The sequence below is a fragment of the Rhinolophus sinicus genome, chromosome 12 (genome assembly GCF_057876585.1).
Source record: "Rhinolophus sinicus isolate RSI-liver-muscle chromosome 12, RSI-T2T, whole genome shotgun sequence".
NCBI classification, from domain to species: domain Eukaryota; kingdom Metazoa; phylum Chordata; class Mammalia; order Chiroptera; family Rhinolophidae; genus Rhinolophus; species Rhinolophus sinicus.
Window position 1 is genome coordinate 38,044,400 of NC_142512.1, and position 21,777 is coordinate 38,066,176.

The window sequence follows — 21,777 nt, forward strand, 5'->3', positions numbered from 1 at the left end:
GTGGAGAAGAGGAGAGGGGGAGGGGGAGGGAAAAAGAGAGACGAAAGGGAGAAAGCCGAGGGAAGAGCAAAGCTAGAAGCTAAGGAAAAGAAAGAGAAAAGGACTCTGGGGACCCCAAGTTCAGGATTTGGAGTTCAGGTCCCTATTTCCCTCTCCCTGGAGGTAGGGGGGCTGGTCAAGTTCCCTCCCTTGGGGAGCTGAGAAGCCTCACAGGTGTGTCCCCCTCCAGGGCCTAGGTGGGGGCTGGGCACCAGCTCAGGGAGCCCACAGGACCTGGGGCTAGATCCAATGAGGCCTAAAGATAGGGCAAGGGGAGGGGTGCGTGGAGATGTATGGAAGGGTGGAGGACCTGCCTCAGACCCCAAAGTGCCTTGCCCAAACACACACATTTGCAGCTAGAGGCTCCCCCAGTCCCACTGTTTGCAGCCAAAGAGGAGCCCAAGTCAGCCTGGAGGCAACTGCCACCATCAATTGTGTCTGACAAGTCCATCCTGTTGGGTGCCTGCTGCAGTCAAGAAGCACACTGTGCCGGAGGTCAGGGGCCAGGGGTCAAAGGTCAAACTTGGCAGAGACTCTAGGCACCTGGGTCAGGTGAGGGGATCATCCCTTGGCCCACCCCCTGTGAAGGAATCTGTCTTGGCGTGCCCTGGCTCTGGGCTCCTTGTGTGCCCATGCCCCTCTGTCCTTGCTGTCTGTTTGTGGGTCCTCAGAGCAGAAGCCCATCTGTGTCTGTTTTCTAAAACCATCTTTTCCGCCCCACACCACAGCAACCAAAGTCATTTTCCGGGCAATTGCCTTTCTGTAAACATTCCTGTGTAATATCCCCCCCAAATTGCTAATGCCCAGTGCCCTTGTTGAGTCTCCCTGTCACTCCAACCAGAGCTTCAGAGGTGGGGGTGGGTGGTGGGGGGAAAGGCAATCAGAGGTGAGGAGGCAGCTGGACTGAGAATTAGGGACAGGGCTTCATGTCCAGCTCCTGGCACCGAGGGGGGCCAGAAACCCGCACACCTGGCCCCCCCATACTTCTGATTCCCCACCAACCCAGCACCACTTCCCCTGAATATCAGCCAGCTCAACATAGCCTGTCTGGGCTGGGAAGGAAAACAGAGAGGGCAGGGAACAGGAACTCCTGGGAAGGCGGCCTGGGAGGAAAGGGAAACGACTTGAAAGCACGGAGGAGATGGTGAGACGATAAAGGTGACTTCCTGGTGACTGGGGGCAGGGACACTGAGGAGGCGAGGGCCAGGCTAGGCGAGCTGCCATTACTGATGCCCCAGGGAATGCCAGCTCCCCTCCCCCTTAGATGTGAGAAGGAGGACAGAGAAGTGGGAAGAGGCCAAGTGGAACCCCACCCCCAAGAGGGACCACCACCTGGGCAGTGCAGTGGTGCGGGATGGTGGGCAAGGCAAAAGGGTGTTAGAGGCAGGGTGGTCCTTGGCCAGTGACACACCTGATGCCACTTTCCAAGCCCCCAGCACTGATCTACAGAGCTGCCATGAAGGGCCTGGGGCAGGTTCCTCGCAGTACAGCAAGGGAAACTGAGGACCAGGCAATTGAGTGATTTAATAAGAGTCACCATGTGGACTCCCTTCCCTGGCGCTAGTGGGGAAGAGGGGGGAAAGGACTGTGGCCCCTGACCCTCTGGTCTCTTCCACCCCCATGCCCAGGGAGGCCTGCTACCTCCCAGCCCCCAGTGAAGCTGGTTATCTAGACTTAGGTAGTCTGTGGGGCTGGGACGACAGAGCCCAGAGGGAGCCAGGAGGCAGGGGAGTGTGCAGGGCACTGCCAGTCACAGCTTCACGCAGGCAGAAAAATACAAACCAATTTGTGCAGATTTAAAACCCACGGAAGGCCACTTAGTTGGTAAACGAGTTGGAATCTAATTAAAGGACCTCATCAGAGCTGGGGGAGGGAGAGCTCACCTGCCCAGGAGGAGCTGTTGCGCAGGGGGGAAGGAGGACCCTGGGTCTCAGCAGCTCCCAGTGGAGCTTCTGCGGCTTTCCCCAGGGGGAGAGAATTTGAGAGAGAGATGGTGTTGGGTGCCCTGGGGGTGGGGTGGGCATTGTCCCAGCCAGATGCTGCCTCTGCCAGCACTTCTGTCTCCCCCATCCCTAGGCTGACTCTGTCCACTTGCTCAGAGGGAGCACATCCCAGCACAGGGCCCATGTCTCCCCCATCAGACTAGGGGCTCCCCTAGGACAGTCTTGTCCTCAGACTGGACACTCCTTAAGGGCTGGGCCTGTCCCTCCTCTCTGAGGGGCACTAAGGTAAGGCCCCTGTTGACCTCATTAGATTGGAAGCTCCCTCAGACTGGGGCCTCCTTGAGGGCAGAGGTACTATTCCATCCAGATTGGGTGGTCTCGCAGGACAGAATTGGGGGAGGTGAGGAGATCCACAGCCACCTCAGGAGTGAGGCACGGGCCTCAGTGCCATCTCCGCCAGCCTCCCTGGCTCTGCATGGCTGTGGAGTCCTTGCTTCCTTTTAACTGTTGCCCTCTCTCACCCACTCCCCATGTCCACAGGCCACAGAGCACAGCAGCCCTCTAACTTCTCAGCTCTTATCTCTGAGGCAGGGAGGAATGAGGTCTTGAGACTGTTCTGCTTACCCCTCTCTGCATCTTGAAAACCATACTGTGCTCTCCCCCCAGCCAACCTCCTTTCACAGGAAGGAAACTGAGGCCCAGAGAGCAAACCTGGCCCTGTCATACAGGAGCTGGAGGCAGAGCCAGAAATGGAACTCAGGCATTCTGGCCCCAGAGACAAGGATTTTTCCATCCCACTATGCCACTTCCCAGAAAGCAATTGCCAGGAGAGCCCCTCTCTAGGTGGTAGGCCCCTGGAGGGCTCAGACTAACAACCTCCTTAGGAGGAATCAGCAGCAAAGTGGAAAACGTTTCATAGAACCATGGCCCCAAAAGAGAGAAGAGCTGTGGGTCACAGCCCAGCCACACTGCCAGGTATCCACCCCAGCCCAGTGGGATGCTCACCACACAGAAATCAGGGTCCCCGCATTGCATCCTGACCACACTCTTCAGACAAGACCTCCCCCCTTTGCAAAAGAATCAACAAGCCAGCTCCTTGCCCAGAATTTCAGATACAAACCCTCCCTCTTCTCTCTGCACCCCCACTCCAAGCAGGCAAAGCTATGACAGTACCAAAAATCATTGGATTCGGGCATGAGAAAGCTCTGTTCAAACACAGCTCTGCCACTGACTAGTTGTGTGACCTTGAGCAGCTCAGCAGCATCTCTGTGTTTCAGTCCTCTCATGTGTTTTTCAAAAAAGAAAAGCTATTAGGTTGGTGCAAAAGTAATTGCAGTTTAAAGAGTTAAAAATAATTGCAAAAACTGCAATTACTTTTGCACCAATCTAACCGTAACACTTAGACAGGTGTGCAGGTTGTGCACTGCACAAAGACACCGAAGTAGGGAGCAAGTGCGGGACAGTTCTTTCCTAATCTGCCCAATCATTCGATTTCCTTTCATGCCACTGTCAGAATTTTATCAGACCCAGGCCTGTGTAGGGTTTTGATTTTTAACTACTCATGAAGATCTGGCTAATTGGCTTCCCCAGGAAGGAAGAGGGCGGAGATGCAGAGGGGAGCATGTCACCCCCAGTCTGAAACCTTCGCTGGAAAAGCTGGGAACAGCCCTGGCGTATGCCCACACAGTGCCGCCGCGTTAACAAGCTAACTCCCGCATGGCATCGCTACCATCACGTGCCCAGGGAAGGTGTCCTGTCAGCTCCACATCTCCTTGGAGAGACAGCAGAGAGGAACACAGGCCAGGGGAAGGGAAGGAGCAAATACAAGAGACTGGGAAGAGATGGAGGTAGGGGCCTGTCCTCCCAGCTCTGCCACCATTCCAAGGAGGCTGCCAGCGCTCCTGCTCTCCCAAGGGATGGTCCAGCCTCAGAGTACTTAGGCTAAGGCAGCAGGTGTGGGAAAGGACCTTTACCACACCCTGAAAGCCGGCCCAGAGGGAGGCATCCACTTCCCAGGGGAGAGACCCCAATCTGTCGGAAGTGAGAGGTAGAAACCCCACTCATCACCCTGTCCCACCACAGGGAAGTGTTGTCAATACCCAGTAAGCATCCCGGGCCTCATAAATGCTGGTTTTCAGCCTGGCTGGGCCCCCTTCATATCCTCCTCAGACACCATCCTTCAGGGGGTCAGGCTCCCTCGAGGAGGCCTTTTCCCTGCCAGCACCCAGATAGCTCCCTTAGTCACCAGAACAATCAAGGTCCTGCTGCCTCCAGATTCCAAGCACATGCTCAGTCACTCAGGCACACAATTCTGCTCACTCACACTTTTATTGTCATACTTGGGCACTGTGGCACATGCCCACGTGCCCAGCACATGCTCACCTACATATGCCCAGTCACAAACTACCTCACCTGCATCCCCCACAGGCATCTACGTGCAGAGTAGCACACCCAGGGCAGGACTGGGGTTACCACACAGATGCCACACTGACTCACCACTCTGCCATCTTAGATGCCACAAGGACAGACAGGGGGCTGTGCCCACGCACACACATCATGTACACTCAAGAGACGCCCCCAGGAGAGAGTGCAGTGCAGTTCCCTCAAGTGCGAGGTTGATGCCTCTCCAGCTTGGGGTACAAGACCGTGGAGCCCCCATCTGCCCACCCTGAGTCTAGCTGCGCCTTCTCAGGGAGGCAGCTTCCTTAGCCCTCTCCTGCTTTGTCAAGTTCCGAGCTTCCTTGCTGAAGTGTTTACATTCTGTCTTGAAATAGAGGGATAGGCCAGTGACCTCAAGGCCACTCCACTCTGACCAATGTTCACCCAACAAGGCAATGCCAACGCCAAGGACTGACATGCCCCTCTGGGGCCTGGGCACCCAGCTGTTCCGTCTCTACAGACGCTCAGCCTCCTCTACCAGGGTGAGGGGACGGCGAGCCTTTCACCTGCTTCCACCTGCTGCTGGAGGCTGAAGGACAGGGCTGCTGGGCTCCGAGGCTCAGCTCTCAGCTCAGCCCTCACCTCATGTGTTAATTACTCCACTGCCCAGCAAGCCAATTGAGAACGCACAGCCCAGTCTGCATCCCATCATTTTGTCTCCCTATGGATGCCAAGGTTAGTACCATAAGAGACTAGAGGAGGCAGGAGAAGGGGAGCCAGGAGTTTGGAGAGGGCAGGAGATTCAGCGAGTTCCTGCCAACCACTGGATCCAGGCTGACCTGGGAAGCCTGATCAGATACTAGGGGCATCTTTCAGAAGTTCTCCCTGTTGTCCAACCAGAGTCCTCCCACCAGAGCAGGATCCGGGAAGGTGGAGCACAGGCTGGAAGGCAGGGGAGAAATAAACAGTCTCCCCTTCCAGCTGCAAAAGACTCGAAGACTCCACCATTCTCTTCTCAGTCAAATCCACCCATTCATCTTGAGTTACACCTGGCAGCAGGCTTGCTGGATGCCATGGGAAATATGGACCAGCCATGAGTGACACCATTCCTGATGACACCACTCATGACAGTCTACAAGGGCTCTCACAGCCATTTTCATTAAATTCACAGAGTCACCTTGGGAGGTTGCTCTCCTTCCACCCATTTTACAGGTGAGAAAGTGGAGGTTCAGGAAGGGGTAACTTGTCCAAGGTCAGAGTTAAGTCTGATCTCAACTGCGAGGGTTCTCAGCCCAGATCACCCTTCTTTCCCTATACCCTGTAGCCCCGGAGGAAGATGCTGATTCTGCCACCAAGGCTTCCCTGAGTCTTCGTCCAAGACATTGGGCCAGAGCCCTCGTGTCCCTTCAGTCTGCCCAACTCCGTGAGAACACTCCAACAGCCCTCCACCCCCGCAAAGCACAGACACACCCCAACCCTGTCCTCTGTGGAGAGACCTCGCACTGGAAGAGCCAAAGCGACTCTTCCCCAGGGCAGGGCTGAGAGACGGGGAGGAGCAGGGAGCAGAGCTGCTTCAGGGCCACAGAAGCCCAGGCTGGGAAGGGGTCTCACAGTCCTGAAAGAACCTCTGAGGGATCTACCTTTCCACGGCGCTCTCCTCACACCTGTTGGGTACAGAGTCCTCCCAGGGCCCGCCACAGGCTGTGCTGAGGCCAAGCTACAAGTCCTCCCTACTTCAGGAATGCCATCCAGTCATAGCTTGGATACCTCTAAGAACAGAGGACTCATTACATTCAAGGCACCAATCTTCCTGTGGGGCAATTTATTCCTTAAAAATGAGCCCATGGCCCTCAGAGGGCCTCAGGGACAGGTCATGACCTATCCAACTGGAGCAGGACGGAGGGTCCTGAACTCTGATGTTCTCTCCTGAGCCCAATTTTTCGGGCCCTTCATTGTGTGGCCTGGCTCCCTCCGCCTGGCTATTTGCACTGCCTTCTGTCCGCTGAGCCCTAGGGTATCACCACCCCTCTCAGGTGATGGCCTTCAAAACTGCTCCAATGGTCCCGATGAGGTCTGAGCAGCCCAGATGACCCCTCATCACTTCTATTCCCACCAGCCCCCCTCCTGCCCTCAGCATGTGTGCTGGAGAAAACAAATGCCCGGGGAATACACAGCTCTGCTCTGGGATCAGAACATACCTTCCTTGCCTCCTACTCCTCACTCTCAGGCCTCCCCTGACCTTGGGCCTTGGGGTCCAACTTGACTCTTCCTGTCTGGGATGGATGACCCTCCTGGCAAGGTCAGCTGAACCTGTCTGCTCCTTCCAGGCATTTCCATCTTCCCTCAATGCCTGGCCTTGCTGATGTAATTTGAGGAGTCTGCTCTGAGTATTTGCCTCTTCCTAGTAGCAACAGTGCCCCTCACAGCCCCACAAGGCAGATCCAAACTCCAGGCACCAAACGGTGTGCCCAGGATACTGAGTGGGCAGTCTTCTCTGCTTGTAATTCTCTGGTTGTGGCCTGAGGTCCTGAATGCCCTGTCCAGCAGTTAGCCATCTCAGGGGTATAGCCCAGCCACTTTGAAGACTGGAAAACCACAGCACACAGAATAATATCTGATACATATAAACCACACAGTGCTTCCTCTCTGCTAACCTACTTCCTCCTCCCCAGTGCTGACCCTGCCTGGCTGCCAGAGGGCCCCCGGCTTGGAAGGAGAGGCTCCCCCACCCCCAGCTGCTTTCCTCACTGTGCCCCACGTCTGTATCCCATGCTTGCGCAGTGGCTAATTCTGGCGTCTCATCAGACAGTAATTATGGGGGAATCAGCAGTGCTGTCATCTCTGCAGCTCGGCACCTGTCACCACGCCGCCATCCCCAGGCTGCTGAGATGGGACCAGAAGCTGAGGGAGGAGGGGTTGCACTGGAGTGAGGGGTGCCTGCTCCCTCCCTGCCTCTTCAGCCTCCTTTAACCCAACCTGCCACATGGCCTGCAATACATGTCAACCAGGTGGCCACTCGCCTCCCTGTTACCCAGGGCAGGTACTGAATGCATGTGCCATGCGTCACACGTACACAGAGCGGGAAGGACACAGTGAGCCAAGGCTCAAATCTTGCCTCGGCTGCTTCCCATACATGTGACCTTGAACAAGTCATTTTATTTCTCTGGACATCAGTTTCCCCAATGGCAAAATGGGGAAAACAGTGCCTGCCTTGGGGAGATGGGAAGAAATAAGTTATGTAAAGTATCTAGCACAGTACCTGGCACATGTATGTTCATATATTCACTCAACAAACAATCAGTACGCATCTACTATGTGCTGGGTAATATGGGGATGCCAAGATAAGTTCATCACAGTTTAGCAAGGATCGCACTGGGGTCATACGGGGATGCAGGCATTTTGTCTGGCTGGTGGTGTTTGGTTTTTATTTCTTTGAATGTTAATGTCTTTAAGGGGCACATGTGCTCTTCCCACCGCAGTCCCCACCATTCCCTATCGTCCTCATCCACTGCTTCACCATTTCCTGCCCATGAAGGCACTGAGCTTGCTGTCCCCACGAGCAAACATGGACTAGTAGGCTCAGTTATGTCTACAATCAGTGGCCACAGAGATTTAACTATGCTGTGAGAGTTCAAAGGGGCCAGCCAGAGGTGGTTGGGGAGGTGCTGGCTAAGGGAGGAACGGGAATGGGCGGTGACAAAGGGGGGGGAGTTCCTGGAAGTGGAGTCCCAGAAGCAAAGACTCAGAGAAAAAGACCAGGCCTAACGGGAGCCAGTGGAGACAGATATCTCAGGAGGTCCTTCCTGACATGGGCTCTCCAAGCCCCAGGGCGCAGCACCTCCCACTCCTCCAGAGCTCTCCAGAATGCTTTCTTAGGTGGCCTTCTTGGTGGAGCTGCAATGTAAGACCACCTCCCTTTGCCTCACAACCAAGCAGCATCTGCTGTCCCAACCACGTCACTGAGTAACGTCCCTGTCCCCATGGTCTTTTTCCCCAGGTGGGGAGGACCTCTGTGAGAACTGAAAGAATGTCTGCAGATAGGACCTCTCTAACCTCTATTCCTCCTTCCACCCCCACTCCAGGGTCTGGGAGCCCCAGACTCCCCAGGGACTGGACCAGAAATGGCGTTGGGGGCTAGAAGGTGGAGATGAACTTCAGAGTCCAGTCTCAGTGGCATGAGTCAGGGAGGAACCCCTGAATCAGGGAGCAGCGCAGAAGTGAGGTGAAGGGGTACCACTCCACATGCAGCATGAGGGACTGAGGCTAGCCCTAAGAAAGGCTCCGGGAGGAAGGCCAAATGGACAGGGTGGGAGTAGGGCTGAGGCTGCCATGATGGAAAATCTGTGCGACCTTGGGCATGTTACTTAACCCCTCTGGTCTGTCTTCTCCTCTGTAAACAGAGACAGGAGCATCGAGCTCACAGGACAGCTGTGAGGATGAAATGAACTAACGCATGGACAGAGCTCAACCCAGCACATATGATTCAAACATTATGGGTCATTCGTATTTGCACTATTACCAGGGATGATTTTTTTCCCTCAAACTCAGCAACAACTAAATGAGCCCCAACCCCTTGCCAGCCCTCCACCCTCCACTCCCTTCTCAGAGCCCACAGAGGGAGCACAGAGGTCTCTTCTAACTGCAACCAGAGTCAACAGTGAGGCGCTGACCCCACTGTGTCCCCTCCACGGATGCCTCCCGACCCCCACCCCCACCCGGCTCATTCTAATAACCCTCAGAGCACTTTTCCAAAACCCACCCACAGGTCATTCCACTCTGGGTGGTAAAGCAGGACGGGGTTGCTCCCCCTCTTTACAGATGTAGAAAATAAGTCTTGGAAGGTATTGAGCTCCCTGCCTCTGGCAGTATTCCAGAAGAGGGTGGGTGAAAGAGGAGAGCATTCAGGCCTCACTCCCTGGTTCCCTGCCCCTGAACCCACTCCGTGGGCCCTCTGCTATGTGTGTGGGGAGTGGGGGTTGTGGCCCTCATGACCAAGACAGGACAGAGGGGAAGGACTGCAGTCTCTAGTCACTTCTGCCCACTCCTGGCAGCAGTGGAGGAGTGAGGAGGGAGAGGAGCTGTGCCATGCTTTTAGGAAAACGGTCATTTTAATTAAGAGGCAGACAAACAAGCGCTCTGCAGATTGTCTTCAAGCAAAGTTATTAAAAAGCCATTAAGGCGATGGCAGCCACGGTGGCTAGGAGGGCTGCCTCCCCCCGGCTGCCTGCCTGGATTTGGGCTACAGCATTCTTCAGGGAGCTGAAGAAGGGCTGAATGATGTGGAGCTGAAAATGGCCAAAATGGGGATTCTGCAGCTTCTCTCCCAAGGTGGGGGCAGGGGCAGGGCCCAGACAGTACCTAGGGCACAGCCTGCCTGACAGGCAGGGCACAGAGGGTGGGGGGAAGGGGAACAGAAAGGGAACCAGCAATTGGGCAGTCTCTGCTGTGGATCAGGCTCTGAACCAGTCACTGCTTTTCCTTTAGTCTTAACAACTGTGTTCCTGCACCATTTTACCAGTAAGAACACGGAGGCTCAGAGAGGGAAAGTGGTTTGTCCTAGGCCACACAGCTAGGAAATGGCTTAAGTGAGGATTGGAACCCAGGTCAGGCCGATTCTCAAGTCCAGTACTCCAGGTTTCTGGTCCTAAGCACAGAAGTGCAGGGCTGGGCTGCCTACCCACTCACCCTCCCTCAACCTGGGCTCCCTGAGGCCCTCTGAAGGAACCTCACCCTGGCCCACCAATGCTGCCCACAGTCCCCAGGGTCACGAGGGACTTGGGGACTTGGTTACTGCTTGCTCGGTGGGGTGACAGGAGTGCGATAGGGTCAAAGGACATTCTACAAGGACATGAAGTACAGAGCAGCTGCCAGGAGAGGGAGTAGGGGCAGACAGGGGCATCAGTGGACATAGACTCACAGCCCTGGGGTGGGGGCAGGTACTATAGTCAGCTGGCCAGGCCATGACCCCAGGCCCCACAGTTGGTGAATTCAGCCAACCCCTTAAGCTCTTTGGGCTCACCTGTCTTGGTCACTGTTGGACTCTGAGTCTAGCCCAGTGACTGGCACAAAGAAGATATTCAATAAATCTTTTTGGAAAAATGAGTGAATGAAGAAATGAATGGATGAATGAACAATTGATTGAGTAAATGAAATGAGATCACAGGTTTGCAAGTGCCTATAAACTAAACAAAGCTGTATTGAGATCGGATAGGGTCCCATCTTCTCCCATCCCCCACCTTCTAGCCATCACCAGAACATGGGCTTCCCCCCACGAGAAGGGCCCCTCGCTCCTGACCCCCACCCCCAAGGCCTCCAGTCCCCTCAGCAGAGGGCTCCTGCCTCCTCCACCCACCCCAGCCCCAGGTACACGGAAGCTTTGCCACCAGCACACACATGTACATGCACACGTGCTTGCACACACACTAACTCACATGCACACACATGCACACACAGACACATTCCCTGCCAGGCAAGGTGCCCTCCCAAGTCAGGTCTCTGCTGCCCCCTCCCCTGGCAAAGGCATGGGCCCACCAGGGATGGCCTTCTCCCCCGTTTCTGGCCCTCTAGGCTGGGAAAGGGCATGTGGCTGAGGAGCAGTGGGAAAGGAATGGCGGGGGAGGCCTCCCTCCTGGCTTACTAACCTGGAGACTTTAAACAGAGGGAACAGAGTCCTGAAGGCTTCCCTCCCGCCGCACGCTGGAGCCCTGGGTGAGGGACAGGAAAGGAGGAAAGTCGTGAATGGATGCCAAGAGCCGGGGTAGAGGACTTGGAGAGAGGGAGGGGCTGGGGCGGGGCTCCCAAAGGGGGATGGGCCAGGCAGGGGCCCTGGGCCATGGGAGAGGAGAAGGCAGGGACGGCAAGGCAGAGCCTTAGAAACTGTCCCTTTGGGGTAGGGGGGGAGTCACTGCGTGCTGGGGGAGCAGGCAGGATAGAGATTGGGTGCTGGAGGAAGAGCACGGGCTGAGGGGGCAGAGACACTGGTGGAAGACAGACAGGAGGACAGACAGCAGGACAATACAGAAAACATGGGATCTGCAGGGCAGACAGCCAACAAGCCGGCCTGGTTCTCCTACCAGAAACAGGGCAGACTCTTTCCTGGGGTACCCATACAAGATCCCGAATGACAGCACCTTGGACGGTCCATCTGCCTTTCCAACCAAGGTCACCCCATTATGGAAGGTTGATGGGTTCAGAGTCAGAGGGGCCTGCCATCATTGCTCTGCTGACAACCCTCTCCCAGTTCAAGAGACCCCCGCCATCTGCCCCACTCACCCCTTAACCTTGAATTAGGCCCCCCTTCCCTGCATGTAATAGAGGAAACAGGCATTTCATACCCAACAAGCATTCACACACTTGCATGTGATGGGAGCTGTGTAGGAAGAGGTGGGAGAATGGCACCCCTGCCCAAAATTGCCCAAAGTCCTGCTCTTACCTCACTCCTGCTCTGCACCCAACTAACCCTCAAACTGCCAGGGCAGGGCCCCCCTCAGCTGTCCAATTATGGCTGCCTCCCTCTCACCATACAGGGAAGTCCTTCTAACTGAATTCCCTCGTGCTGCAATAGAGTAGTCCGTCACCCCTTATCCGCAGTTTCAGTTACTCATGTTCAACTGTAGTCTGAGAATATTAGGTTGGTGCAGAAGTAATTGCACTTTTTGCAATTATTTATAACCTTTTAAACCACAATTACTTTTGCACCAACCGAAAACATGGAAAATTCTAGAAATAAACAATCCATAAGTTTTAAATTGTGTGCCATACTGAGTAGCATAATGAAATCTCAAGCCTTTCTGCTCTGCCCCACCTAGGACAGGAATCATCCATTTGTCCAGAATATCCACACTGTTTATGCTACCCTTAGTAGCTACCTGGGTGATCAGATTGATTGTCCCAGTATCACAGTGCTTGTGCTCAAGTAACCCTTATTTTATTTAATAAGGGTCCCAAAGCCATTCACATAACTTTTCTTACAGTTTATTATTATAATTGCTCTATTTTATTATTAGTTATTCTGTTAATCCCTTACTGTGCCTAATTTATAAATTTTCTATGGATGCATAGAAAAAGCATAGTATATGTAGGGTTTGGCACTAACCACAGTTTCAGGCATCCACTGGGAGTCTTGGAACACATCCCTCTCGGATAAGGTGGGACTACTGTACCTGACTTTTGCCTTTGCAGCATTAAGACCCTTCCTGCCTGGAGACACTGTGGTCCAGGCACCCTCTTGGGGGCATCCCTAAACTCGGCTGGCTCAGACCCATCCCTACCCACGTCATGTCTGGCTGCAAATGTTCGCAGAGCCCCCTGCCAATCTCATGGCTCCAATTTTCCCACCGATTACTCAAGACGCAGGCATCCCAGGGAGAAACAACTGTTGTATCCAGATGTTGGGACGTTGACAAGGGGAAGAAATCAAGAATGTTCACTAACATGTCTAGCCACAGAGGACTTCCTGGATGAGGCGATGGGGCTTGGGGGTGGGGTGTGGAAGGGCAGATGGACAGGGGGGCCCAGGGTGGGGGGAGTGAAGATTCAGGAGGGCAGCTTGCTTCGTACTAGCAGCCTTAAGTGGCAGCTCCAAGGGCCCAGCCCCAGACAGGCTGAGGTGAGGATCTGGGTTTTCTCATGTAAGCCCCTTCCTCCAGGAAGAACATCTCCCATTTGATCGTTCAATTGGATAGAGAGGAGAGATGAAGACAAAGAAACAACTACTTATTGAAGGTTTACCGTGGGCGAGGAACTCGGCCTGAATTACTTCATTTAATCCTGATACCCACCCTGTGAGGACCCTGCTATTATCAGCCCCTATTCACAGATGAGGAGACTCCATAACCACACAGCACATGAGTGTCAGGGCCGGGCTGCCAGCCCAGATCTGTCTGACTCCAGAACCTGAGCTCTTGACCCCGGAGCTAAACTGCCTCCCATCCATCCTCCCCGTCTTGGCGATCTCCCATTCAGTGCCCCATGGGAAGTTCTGCCTGAAGTGTAACCTCTTTCCATCCCATGCTCCAGTATAAACTATTTCTTAACAACAATAAGTGGAAGAGAAGGCCTCGCTTCAGTCTCTTTACATCTCACCCTAGGGGTGGGAGTCAGATGATTGCAACCCTGGGCTGCTGATGGACCAGGGACCAAGGGGGAGGGGTGAACTATTGGGTTCAGGAGAAGTGGGTCCAGGATTTCCTGAGCTTCATCTTGAAATGACTTCTGGCTCTCCAGGAGCCTCCTTCCTGCTCTCCCACCTCCATCTTGGAAGAGGCTTCAGGAAGCCTTCAAAGGCCCCTTCTTGTTTTAACCAGAAATCCCCTGAGCAGGCTAGGGGGAACCTAAAAAGTCAGGGGGCTGGAGCAAGTCCTAAGAGCCCTCATTTTCCCTCAGAGCCCTAACTTTCACCTTAGGAGGCTGGGACAAGAAAGGGAATTCGTTAGGCCAGCCTGGCCACTGGGTGGGGACAGCGTCGGTAGGGGATAGCCCAGGGGAGCAGGCAGAGAGGTTCAGTTGTATCTGCAGGGGCTTCAAAGAGCCTTCGAATGCCTTCCCAATGAGCTGGGATTCGTAATTCTTCCCCAATGAGGCAGATGCGATGCCTGGGGTGATGCTACAGAGGCCTGCGGTGTCTGCAATTATCGCATGCCCTGGGGGTGGGGTGAACAGCAGGACACACACTCCCTCCACCTCCTACGCTCTGCATAAACCTCTCTGGCTAGAGCCTCTGTGGGGAACTCTGGGGTCTAGGGCTTCTCTGTGGGGTCTCTGGGTCTGGGGGTCCCCCTGTGGGCTCTGGGTTGGGGTCTCTAGCACGTTCTGTGGCTGGGGTGGAAAAGAAGCCAGTGTCCTAGCATAAGGATGTTTGCAGAGGTGAGGAAAGCAGGCATATGAAAACCCAACTCCTTCCCAGTCTTATGTTGCTCCATACCGGGACACGTAGGCAACTGGGCCTGTGGCTGAGGCTACCGGGAACGGGAAGAGGTTGTCTGGGAGATGAGCCTCCAGCTGGAGGTGCCTCATTGAAAGAAAACACGTATTGGATCCTAGTCCACGGCTGGAATGGAGTGTGACACAGCGAGTTCTGCTGGGGTGGTAGGAAAACACTGAGTTTATGATTCAGAGACAGCTGAATCCTATGGCCACTCCCTCATCCATCCCCTGGGCTAAGGAGAGATTTAGGCAAGGTGTGCCTTGGGACTAGAAGGGACTGTTTGTAATAGGTGTGTGTGCCAGTATTCTCTTTGGCCAAATCTCCATTTTTCCTGATTTAGCTGGAGCTGGGAAATATTCTTCCCACCCTCCATGTGGACAGGCATGTATTATCTCAGGAGACAGGAGGTGGGTGAACCTCTGACAGCTAGAGGGGGCCTTAGAGATTCTCTAGTTCCACACTTTCTTCTCACACCAAGGACATTGAAGACCAGAGGGGGCAATGATCTTGCCCCAGGTCACACAGCAGTAGGGTAGGCAGGCAACCTGACACCAGTCTAATGCTTTCACTTCACCCTGTCCTTCACCTCTCTGCTCTGGGGGATCAGAGTGACTTCTCCATCCCCTCCTCTTCCCCTGCAGATCTAAACTCCTCTCCGCTGTGGCCCCTACATCCTGCCAACCACAACAGCCACTGAGGTTGAACTGGATCTACCAAGCTCCTCAGGATGGCCCAAAGGTCATCTCAAAGGTCATGCCAACCAATCCCCTGCTTCTAGGTACAACACTAGCCTACACACGTCCATATACACCTATCATTGAGGTAAAAGATGCAAAAACACCCCCAGAGCTCCCCACCTTGGAGTGGCCACCCTCCATGTGCCACCACCACCAGGAGGTTTTCCTTCCTGTCTAACCTCCTTTCCTCTGACTGCAGCGTGGGCCTGTTTCCTCTCAAGCTGTCCTGTGCAAAGATAGGGGGAAACGGAGAAAAACAGGTTTCCTGGCCTCCAAACCCTTCTGTTTGCCCAGCAACAGCAGAGAGGGTGAGGGCAAGGTGTCCCTATGTGGCTGGGCCCTGAGCCCGGTCCATGCGTGGGGCATGAGGGGTGCAGTGAGAGAGTGGCAGCCTGAGTGTGGGGGAAACCATTCCTCTGGGAACAGTCTCTCCAACTCCTCATCCCCTGTAAAATCCTAAATCTCAGAGTAAAGGGAGGGTCTTCTCTGGGTTCAGAGATACCTATTTCTACCCCATACCATTTATTGAGTATTTATTATATGTCAGGCACTGTACTGGACATTTTTATCTATTATTTCATTTAATTTTCACAATTTCAGAAACTAATCTGCCCCCTGGGACAGTACCTCCCTACAACTAAATCTAACCTTGATCCCTCTTGCTGCATTTCCTTGGGCCCAGTCCTCCGTGGCGGTGGAGGGCATTTTTGTTCCTGTCTTCAGAAATTCTCACTATTATTCAATGGCTCCACATTATCTTCTCCAGGCGCCAGCCTTTACCCAGTCTTGCCCCATGTGATGGGCATTATAGTGGTGAAGGGAACCGAGACAGGACTGGGGGCTGGGATTGGCCTGTGCCAGACGTAGATAGAGAACATATCAGGTGGCAGGGGGGCAGGCCCTGGGAGCAGTCCCCGTGAAATCAGGCGGAACCAAGGACAGCTCATTTCCCCCCCCTGACCCTCCATGACCCTTGCAGGGGGCAGGGCGCATGGGGCCTCACATTTAGTGCGGAGACTAAGCAGGGCCGAGAGATGCAAAGATCTAGTTCTCTCTCAGTGGCCATCTCTCAGGTCCGAGTTCCAACTCACACATACCCAGAGCCCAGCAGCCGGAGCAGGAGAGCGCGGGAGCACAAGACAGTAGAGCTGTGGGTGGGAGCCAGAGCAGAATCTCATACCTAGTCTGGCTCCTGGCATCCAGAGGGTGCTCAGGCCTCCTGGTGCAGGAGGGAGACCTCCAACCCCCTCTGCCAGCCTCATGGGGTTTCACACACCCTATGGTAGCCACAGGCAACTTTAGTGAATTCACACACCACTTGGCTTCCCTGTTTGGACCTTTTGGAGTAAGAGGGATGAGGGCAGGGGTCTCCTCCGCTAGGGCTTTTCACCCATCCTGCCTCCAGCATGGCTGAAACGCGGGGCCAGACCCACCTCCCCAAGCACTGCTCAGGCCTCAGCTTCCACCCCTAGGGAGAGTCAAGCAGAGAGAGCATGGGCCAATGGGCAACCGGAGTTGGAATGGTGGGTGGGACTCTGGTCCCTGTGGGTGGCACCTTCCCCCTTCAAGCAGGCATCACTAATATATGCAAAGCATATGCAAATCATCCAGAAGAGAGACACAACACGGGTGGAATGTCAGAAGAGACCTTGGAGAGATGATCCAGCCCACTCCCCCTCCTTTCCCAGGTGAGGAAAGAGGCTCTACCAGGAAGGGACATGCTCAAGGTCACTCGGACATTTGGGCACTGAGGAAGGATGCTAACAAGATCTCGTTCAGTCCAGTGCTGTTTCCAAACAGTCTTGTCTTTCATATAGGGGGTTTACAAGATGGCAAAGGGGGCACAGGGCCTAGAAGAGGCTCCAGGAAGGCCTATCAGACTCCCCCTTCCTACCTCTGAGGCTGGAGACGGTGGGTGTGAGCGGAACAGTGGGTAAGGACAGTGGTGATGCCTGGGACAGCGGGTGACCAGATGGATGGAGGGATCAGAGGCTGGAGGCATTGGTTTCCAGCAGTCAAGCAACAGCAGAAGGCAGCAGAACTGGAGTGTCTGAAGCCCAATGTCAGGGCAAGGTGCCCGCTGGGGTGCGAGGAGGGGAATGGCACCTTTACTATACACACATCCTGAAGTGCTCAGCTGCCCCCTTCTGCCTGGACTCTGATGACGATGGCACCTGACAGACCTTAATAATCAACCCAGGCCCATCCCTTCCATGGCTGCAGCTGTCCTCCCACCCCCAGCTTGGCTTCTCAACCTTCCAGACAGTCCTAGAAAGCAGGACCGAGGCTGGGGAAGGGAAGACAGACAGATGGGAGGGGGCAGACAAAGAGAGGAAAAGGGAGACTGAGAAGCAGAAGGGGAGACTAGGAGGGAGAGAGAGCATGAAGGCAGAGCAGGAGAAACAGGAGCAGGGAGAGGGGAGGTCTTGGGGAAGGAAGTGAGGGAGACTGAGGGGCACAAAGGGGACTGTGGGAGCCGCGGAACAGAGAGGGGAGGGTTCCCAGCCTCCGGAACTGAGGGACAAAGCTGGAGCCTGGATGTGGGGCATAGGCCCTGAGGCCTGAGGCTGTCTGGCAGGAGTTGGGGACCATACCCCTGCCCCTCTGCCACCTCCCCAGCAACTCTTCCCGCTGCCAGGAAATCAGTCCTCCCTCCTGTGTCTGCCTCCCTCCCTCGGGGCAGGCAAGCGCTGCTTCCCAGCCAAATCCAAAGCCTTCATCTCTGCTTTTCAGAGCTGGGAATGAAAGAAGGGGAAGGGAGTGCAGCCCTCAAACCCGCTGACGGCCAGATTTTTATTATCTTTGCTCCAATGGGCCCTGGGAAGCCAACAAGGATCTTCAAAGAGCATCTGAGTGGCTCATTGAAGTCCGCACCTGCACTGGCCCACCCAGAGAAGGCAGCCGGGGCTTGGGGGACACAATCTGTCCCCCGACTCCCATCAACCCCAGAGACCAGATCTGAGGCTGCCAGGAGCCTCACCCTCAGCCCCCGTGCCTAGGCAGGGGCCACTTGGCAAGGCAGCCAGACTCAAAGGCCAGACCCAGGCCCACTGGGCCTCAGAGGCGGTCTCTGTTCCTCTCTGGGCCTTGAGGACACAAACGAAGGAAGAAATCGGATCTCTTTGCCAGGGCTTGGAGGAGATAAGTGCTTGGGATTCCTCGAAAGAGAAGCTTTTATGGCAAGTCCTAGATCCTTCGCCTGAACTCTCTGCGTGCCCCACACCCACAGGCCCCTCAATTGCCTCCTGACTCCCCTTCACAGGACCCCTCCAAACAACAGCTGTCCTTCCATTCTCGAGCCGCTGGCCTACTACTCAGGGTGATCCTCAAACCCCAAACAGCTCCCTCTGTTTCTGTTCAAATCCTCAGCCCCATCTGCCTTTTTTCCCCAAGACCTAATGTGGGGTGGGGGTGGGGCTAAAACAGACCTGGTACTTCCAAAAGCCCATCACACTCCCTCCTAAGCTTGGGTTTTGTCAGAGAAAGTCAAGGTTGGCACTGGGCAGATGGCAGCCATGCCACCCCCGCCTGCCAGCTCTGACCACACCATTGAGATCAATGCCCGAAGCCAAAGAAGGAATCGATGGTTCTAATTAAACCCTTTTTCCAGGGTGGGTTCCTGGCCAGAGAGAGAGCACATCTGAGGCTCTGCATCCCAGCACTCAGCCCTGTTCCCTGTACATCTTTAAGAAACCTGGAGCCCAGCAGGAATCAGGCCATGAAGACCCCAGAAGCCCCACATTAGGCAAGGAGGCAAGCGGAAAGCCTGGGATGGTGGCAGGCCTCATTCCCAGGGACCCTTCCCCTAGGAGAGCCCCGCCCCCACTCAGCACTGCCTGAGGACCACAGTTTCTTCTTCCAGATCCCCAGAACACATGGGGGGGACATGAGTCTCCATTCCAGCCTTGTGGGTCATTACAGAGAACTGGCCATCATGCTAAGGCGGATGAAGCAGGGTTGGGGGGCACTGGACAAAGACCCTCTTGTCCCCAAGGAGGGGTGGCAGGAAGCCAGGGCAAAGCCTTTACACTTGCTGCCAGTGGTGCCTGGGTGCCAGGCAGTCTGGGTGGGGGGATCTTATTCTTGGAACCTCCTCCCCTTATTCCCGGAGCCCTCTCCCCCATCCCTTGCTTCTACACCAAGCCACCAGCTAAGTCTCTGCCCCAACAACTCTCAGCTGCGCCTGGAGCCTTCCTTCCCATGTGAATGCTGGGCCCTGACATTTGCCCACAGTGGCCCCAACACCAACCCCAAACAGCAAAACCCTCACACATAAACCATAACTGCCCCCCTACACACATACACAGGCACAGCCTTGCCAGAAACCACCACCAGCACAGCTGCCACCAATGATGACAGAGCCCCACGTTTTCAGTCACAATTTCCATCAAATGCATCATCAATTCTTTAAGACCAGCAAGAGGGATATGAAAGGGAATGAGGGAAACTGAGGCACAGAGTTAGCAAAGCATCTGGCTCAAGGTCACCCAGACCAAGATATGGAGAGTGCCCCCGCCCCAAGTGCTCAAACCCCAAACCAAGTAGCATTCAGACCCACAAGCCTGAAAGTCTGGTCAGCTATCCCCAATTGCCAGCCCGCATCTGTTTCCCAAAACAACAGTAGCTCAAACATCTTCTAAAGGCTTCAGCTAGGAACCCTCAGCTCTGGGAACCCACTTCCCTTAAAGTTGGGGGCTGCAGGACCTCCTGATTTCATGGTATTTGGGGAGAGGGAAAGACAGTCCGGTATCCCCTCCTTGCACAATCTCTTCCCGCTCACCTGGCTCCCTTCGGCCCCCAGGATCTCTCGGTCCAGTTTCCTCCCTAGAAGATCGGGCGCTGCCCTCGGCTGTCCTCTCCCACCAGGCCAGGGCAAAGCGCCGGAGGCACTGCCAGGGATGCATGGGGAGGGGTGGGGCGGGGGCGCACGCACTAGCAGCCGCACACACCGCGCTGGGCCCTGCCAGCCGAGCTGCGGAGGCACCCGGCCGGCCCCCTCCGCTTCTACCAGCATCCTGCTGCCCCCACCGACAGGACTCGGAGCTGGTCCGGGAGCTTCTGACGTAGCAGGGGGGTGCGTGGGAGGGTAGGGGGAGCCATGGCGCGTCCCTTCCCCAGCCCCGCCCTCTACCCCTCAGCTTCCAGCGGTCCCTAACTCCTCACTCACTGTTGAAACTCAGCCCAGCTGGGGGCGCCCTCCCCTGCCTTCTGCAGGGGGAGGGCTTAAGATCAAATAGCCCCTCCCCCAACCCCTCCCTCTCATGGCCCCTCCCTACCCGCCAGCCGAGCGGGGAGCGTGTCCCCAGTTTCTGCAACTGCTGCCTAGGCTCCGAGGTCTCTAGGGCTAGGGCCTCGAGGTGAGGGGGGTGGTGGTGGTAGTGGGGAATACAGGCTTGTATCCTGGCAACGCAGCCAACCCCAGAATGCACTCATCCCCTTCCTTCCCTGGGGGGCCGGCTCAAAGCGCCTACCACCACCACTCAAGTGCCTACACCCCATTCTGAGACCTGGGGGAGAGAGAGAGAGACCTTTGATATTCCCCCCGCTTCTCCATCCCCTTCGACTCCCCCTTCATCCTCCTCTTCCTGCACCTCGGATAGTCCACACCCCTCCCCCACTTTCCTCACCATCCATCCCCCTTCCTCTTCTCCCCACCCCTCCCCCTCCACACTTACCCCTTTCAATTTTAACCCCTCAGGCCCCCTCCCCCTGCATGGCGAGGCCCTCCCCACCCGGTCTCCAGCCTTGCAAATTCCTGACCCTCTCTAGGGTCCTTCTCCCAAGCCCAGCGCGCCGCGGTCCCCTACCCCCCACACACCTGCGCCCGGAGCATCCCTAGCCCCGCCGGCCGCCGCCTCCCAGACCCGACTGCCGCCCCCGCCCCCGGCCGAGGGGAAAACACACAAAGAAAACAGAAATACCTTCCACTTAAGCATGGAGGCACATTAGGGAGGAGAGAGACAGGGACATGCCTTGGGACGGAGCGTTCCCCATCGGGCGGGGCGCGGGGGGCGGGGGCCCCGGGCCGGCCTGCCTGGCGCTCGCCCTCTCGCCGCCTCGCGGGCTTCTCGCTGTGCCCCAGCCCAGGGGCGCTGTGCCAGGCGGGCGGGCCGGGGGCGCGAGCCCCGCCGGGGTGGACCAGCTGGGAGGGCGCCGGCGGCCGGGCGTGTGAGTGCGCGCGCGCGCGGGCGTGTCACCGAGTGTGCGAGAGCGTGTGTGTGTGTGTGTGTGTGTGTGTGTGTGAGCGCGCGCGCGGGCCGGCGCGGGTGTGTCACTGCTGTCGGGAGCGCGCGCGGCTCGGGCACGCGCGTGTGGCCGGAACGTACAAAGGGCCGCCGGGGGTGGCGGGGAGCGAGGAGAGGAGGGGGTACCGCGCCTGGCGCCCTCAAGCAGCACCGCGGAATCCCGCGGCGCGCGGCCTGGCCCGGGTGCGGGGCGCGCTCACGCTCCCCTCCCCGCTCCACCTGCTTCTCCCACCCCAAGCCATCCTCGCTCTATGATAGGGACAAATACCTAAGGCCTGTTACCGCCTCGAGGGAGGGGGTGCACCTCGAGGGTGGAAGACTTTTCTGTCTCCAAGCCCCCGCGCGCCTTGGGATGGAGAAGCGTTCGGGGAGGGACTGGGCAGGGAGGCAAAGCCGGGCGGCGGGGCTGGGGGCCACTCTTTGGCCAAGGTGACCTCCGAAAGTCACAGCTGCCTATGTAGGCAGAGTTGGACCCTCCTCTGCCTCTGCCTGGACGCTCTCCTGAACCC

General features: G+C 56.1%; 1 protein-coding gene across 17 annotated transcripts in view; it reads right to left on the reverse strand.

Moving 5' to 3' along the window:
• SRCIN1 (SRC kinase signaling inhibitor 1) overlaps nucleotides 1-21,248 on the reverse strand; it is a 68,799-nt gene extending 47,551 nt beyond the window's left edge. For 4 of the 17 annotated variants that reach the window (XM_088802232.1, XM_088802230.1, XM_088802227.1 and 1 more), the window contains exons 1-2: nucleotides 19,804-20,169; nucleotides 11,003-11,065 (exon numbers count right to left, since the gene is read on the reverse strand). In XM_088802232.1, the coding sequence (XP_088658358.1) occupies nucleotides 11,003-11,065; nucleotides 19,804-19,927 (187 nt within the window). In that variant the 5' untranslated portion in view covers nucleotides 19,928-20,169. Of the gene's footprint in view, nucleotides 1-11,002; nucleotides 11,066-19,803; nucleotides 20,170-20,944 lie in introns of those variants that run through there. The other 13 variants (XR_016022904.1, XM_074319829.2, XM_074319835.2 and 10 more) reach the window with 10 other exon arrangements.
• Nucleotides 21,249-21,777: the final 529 nt, after the last annotated feature.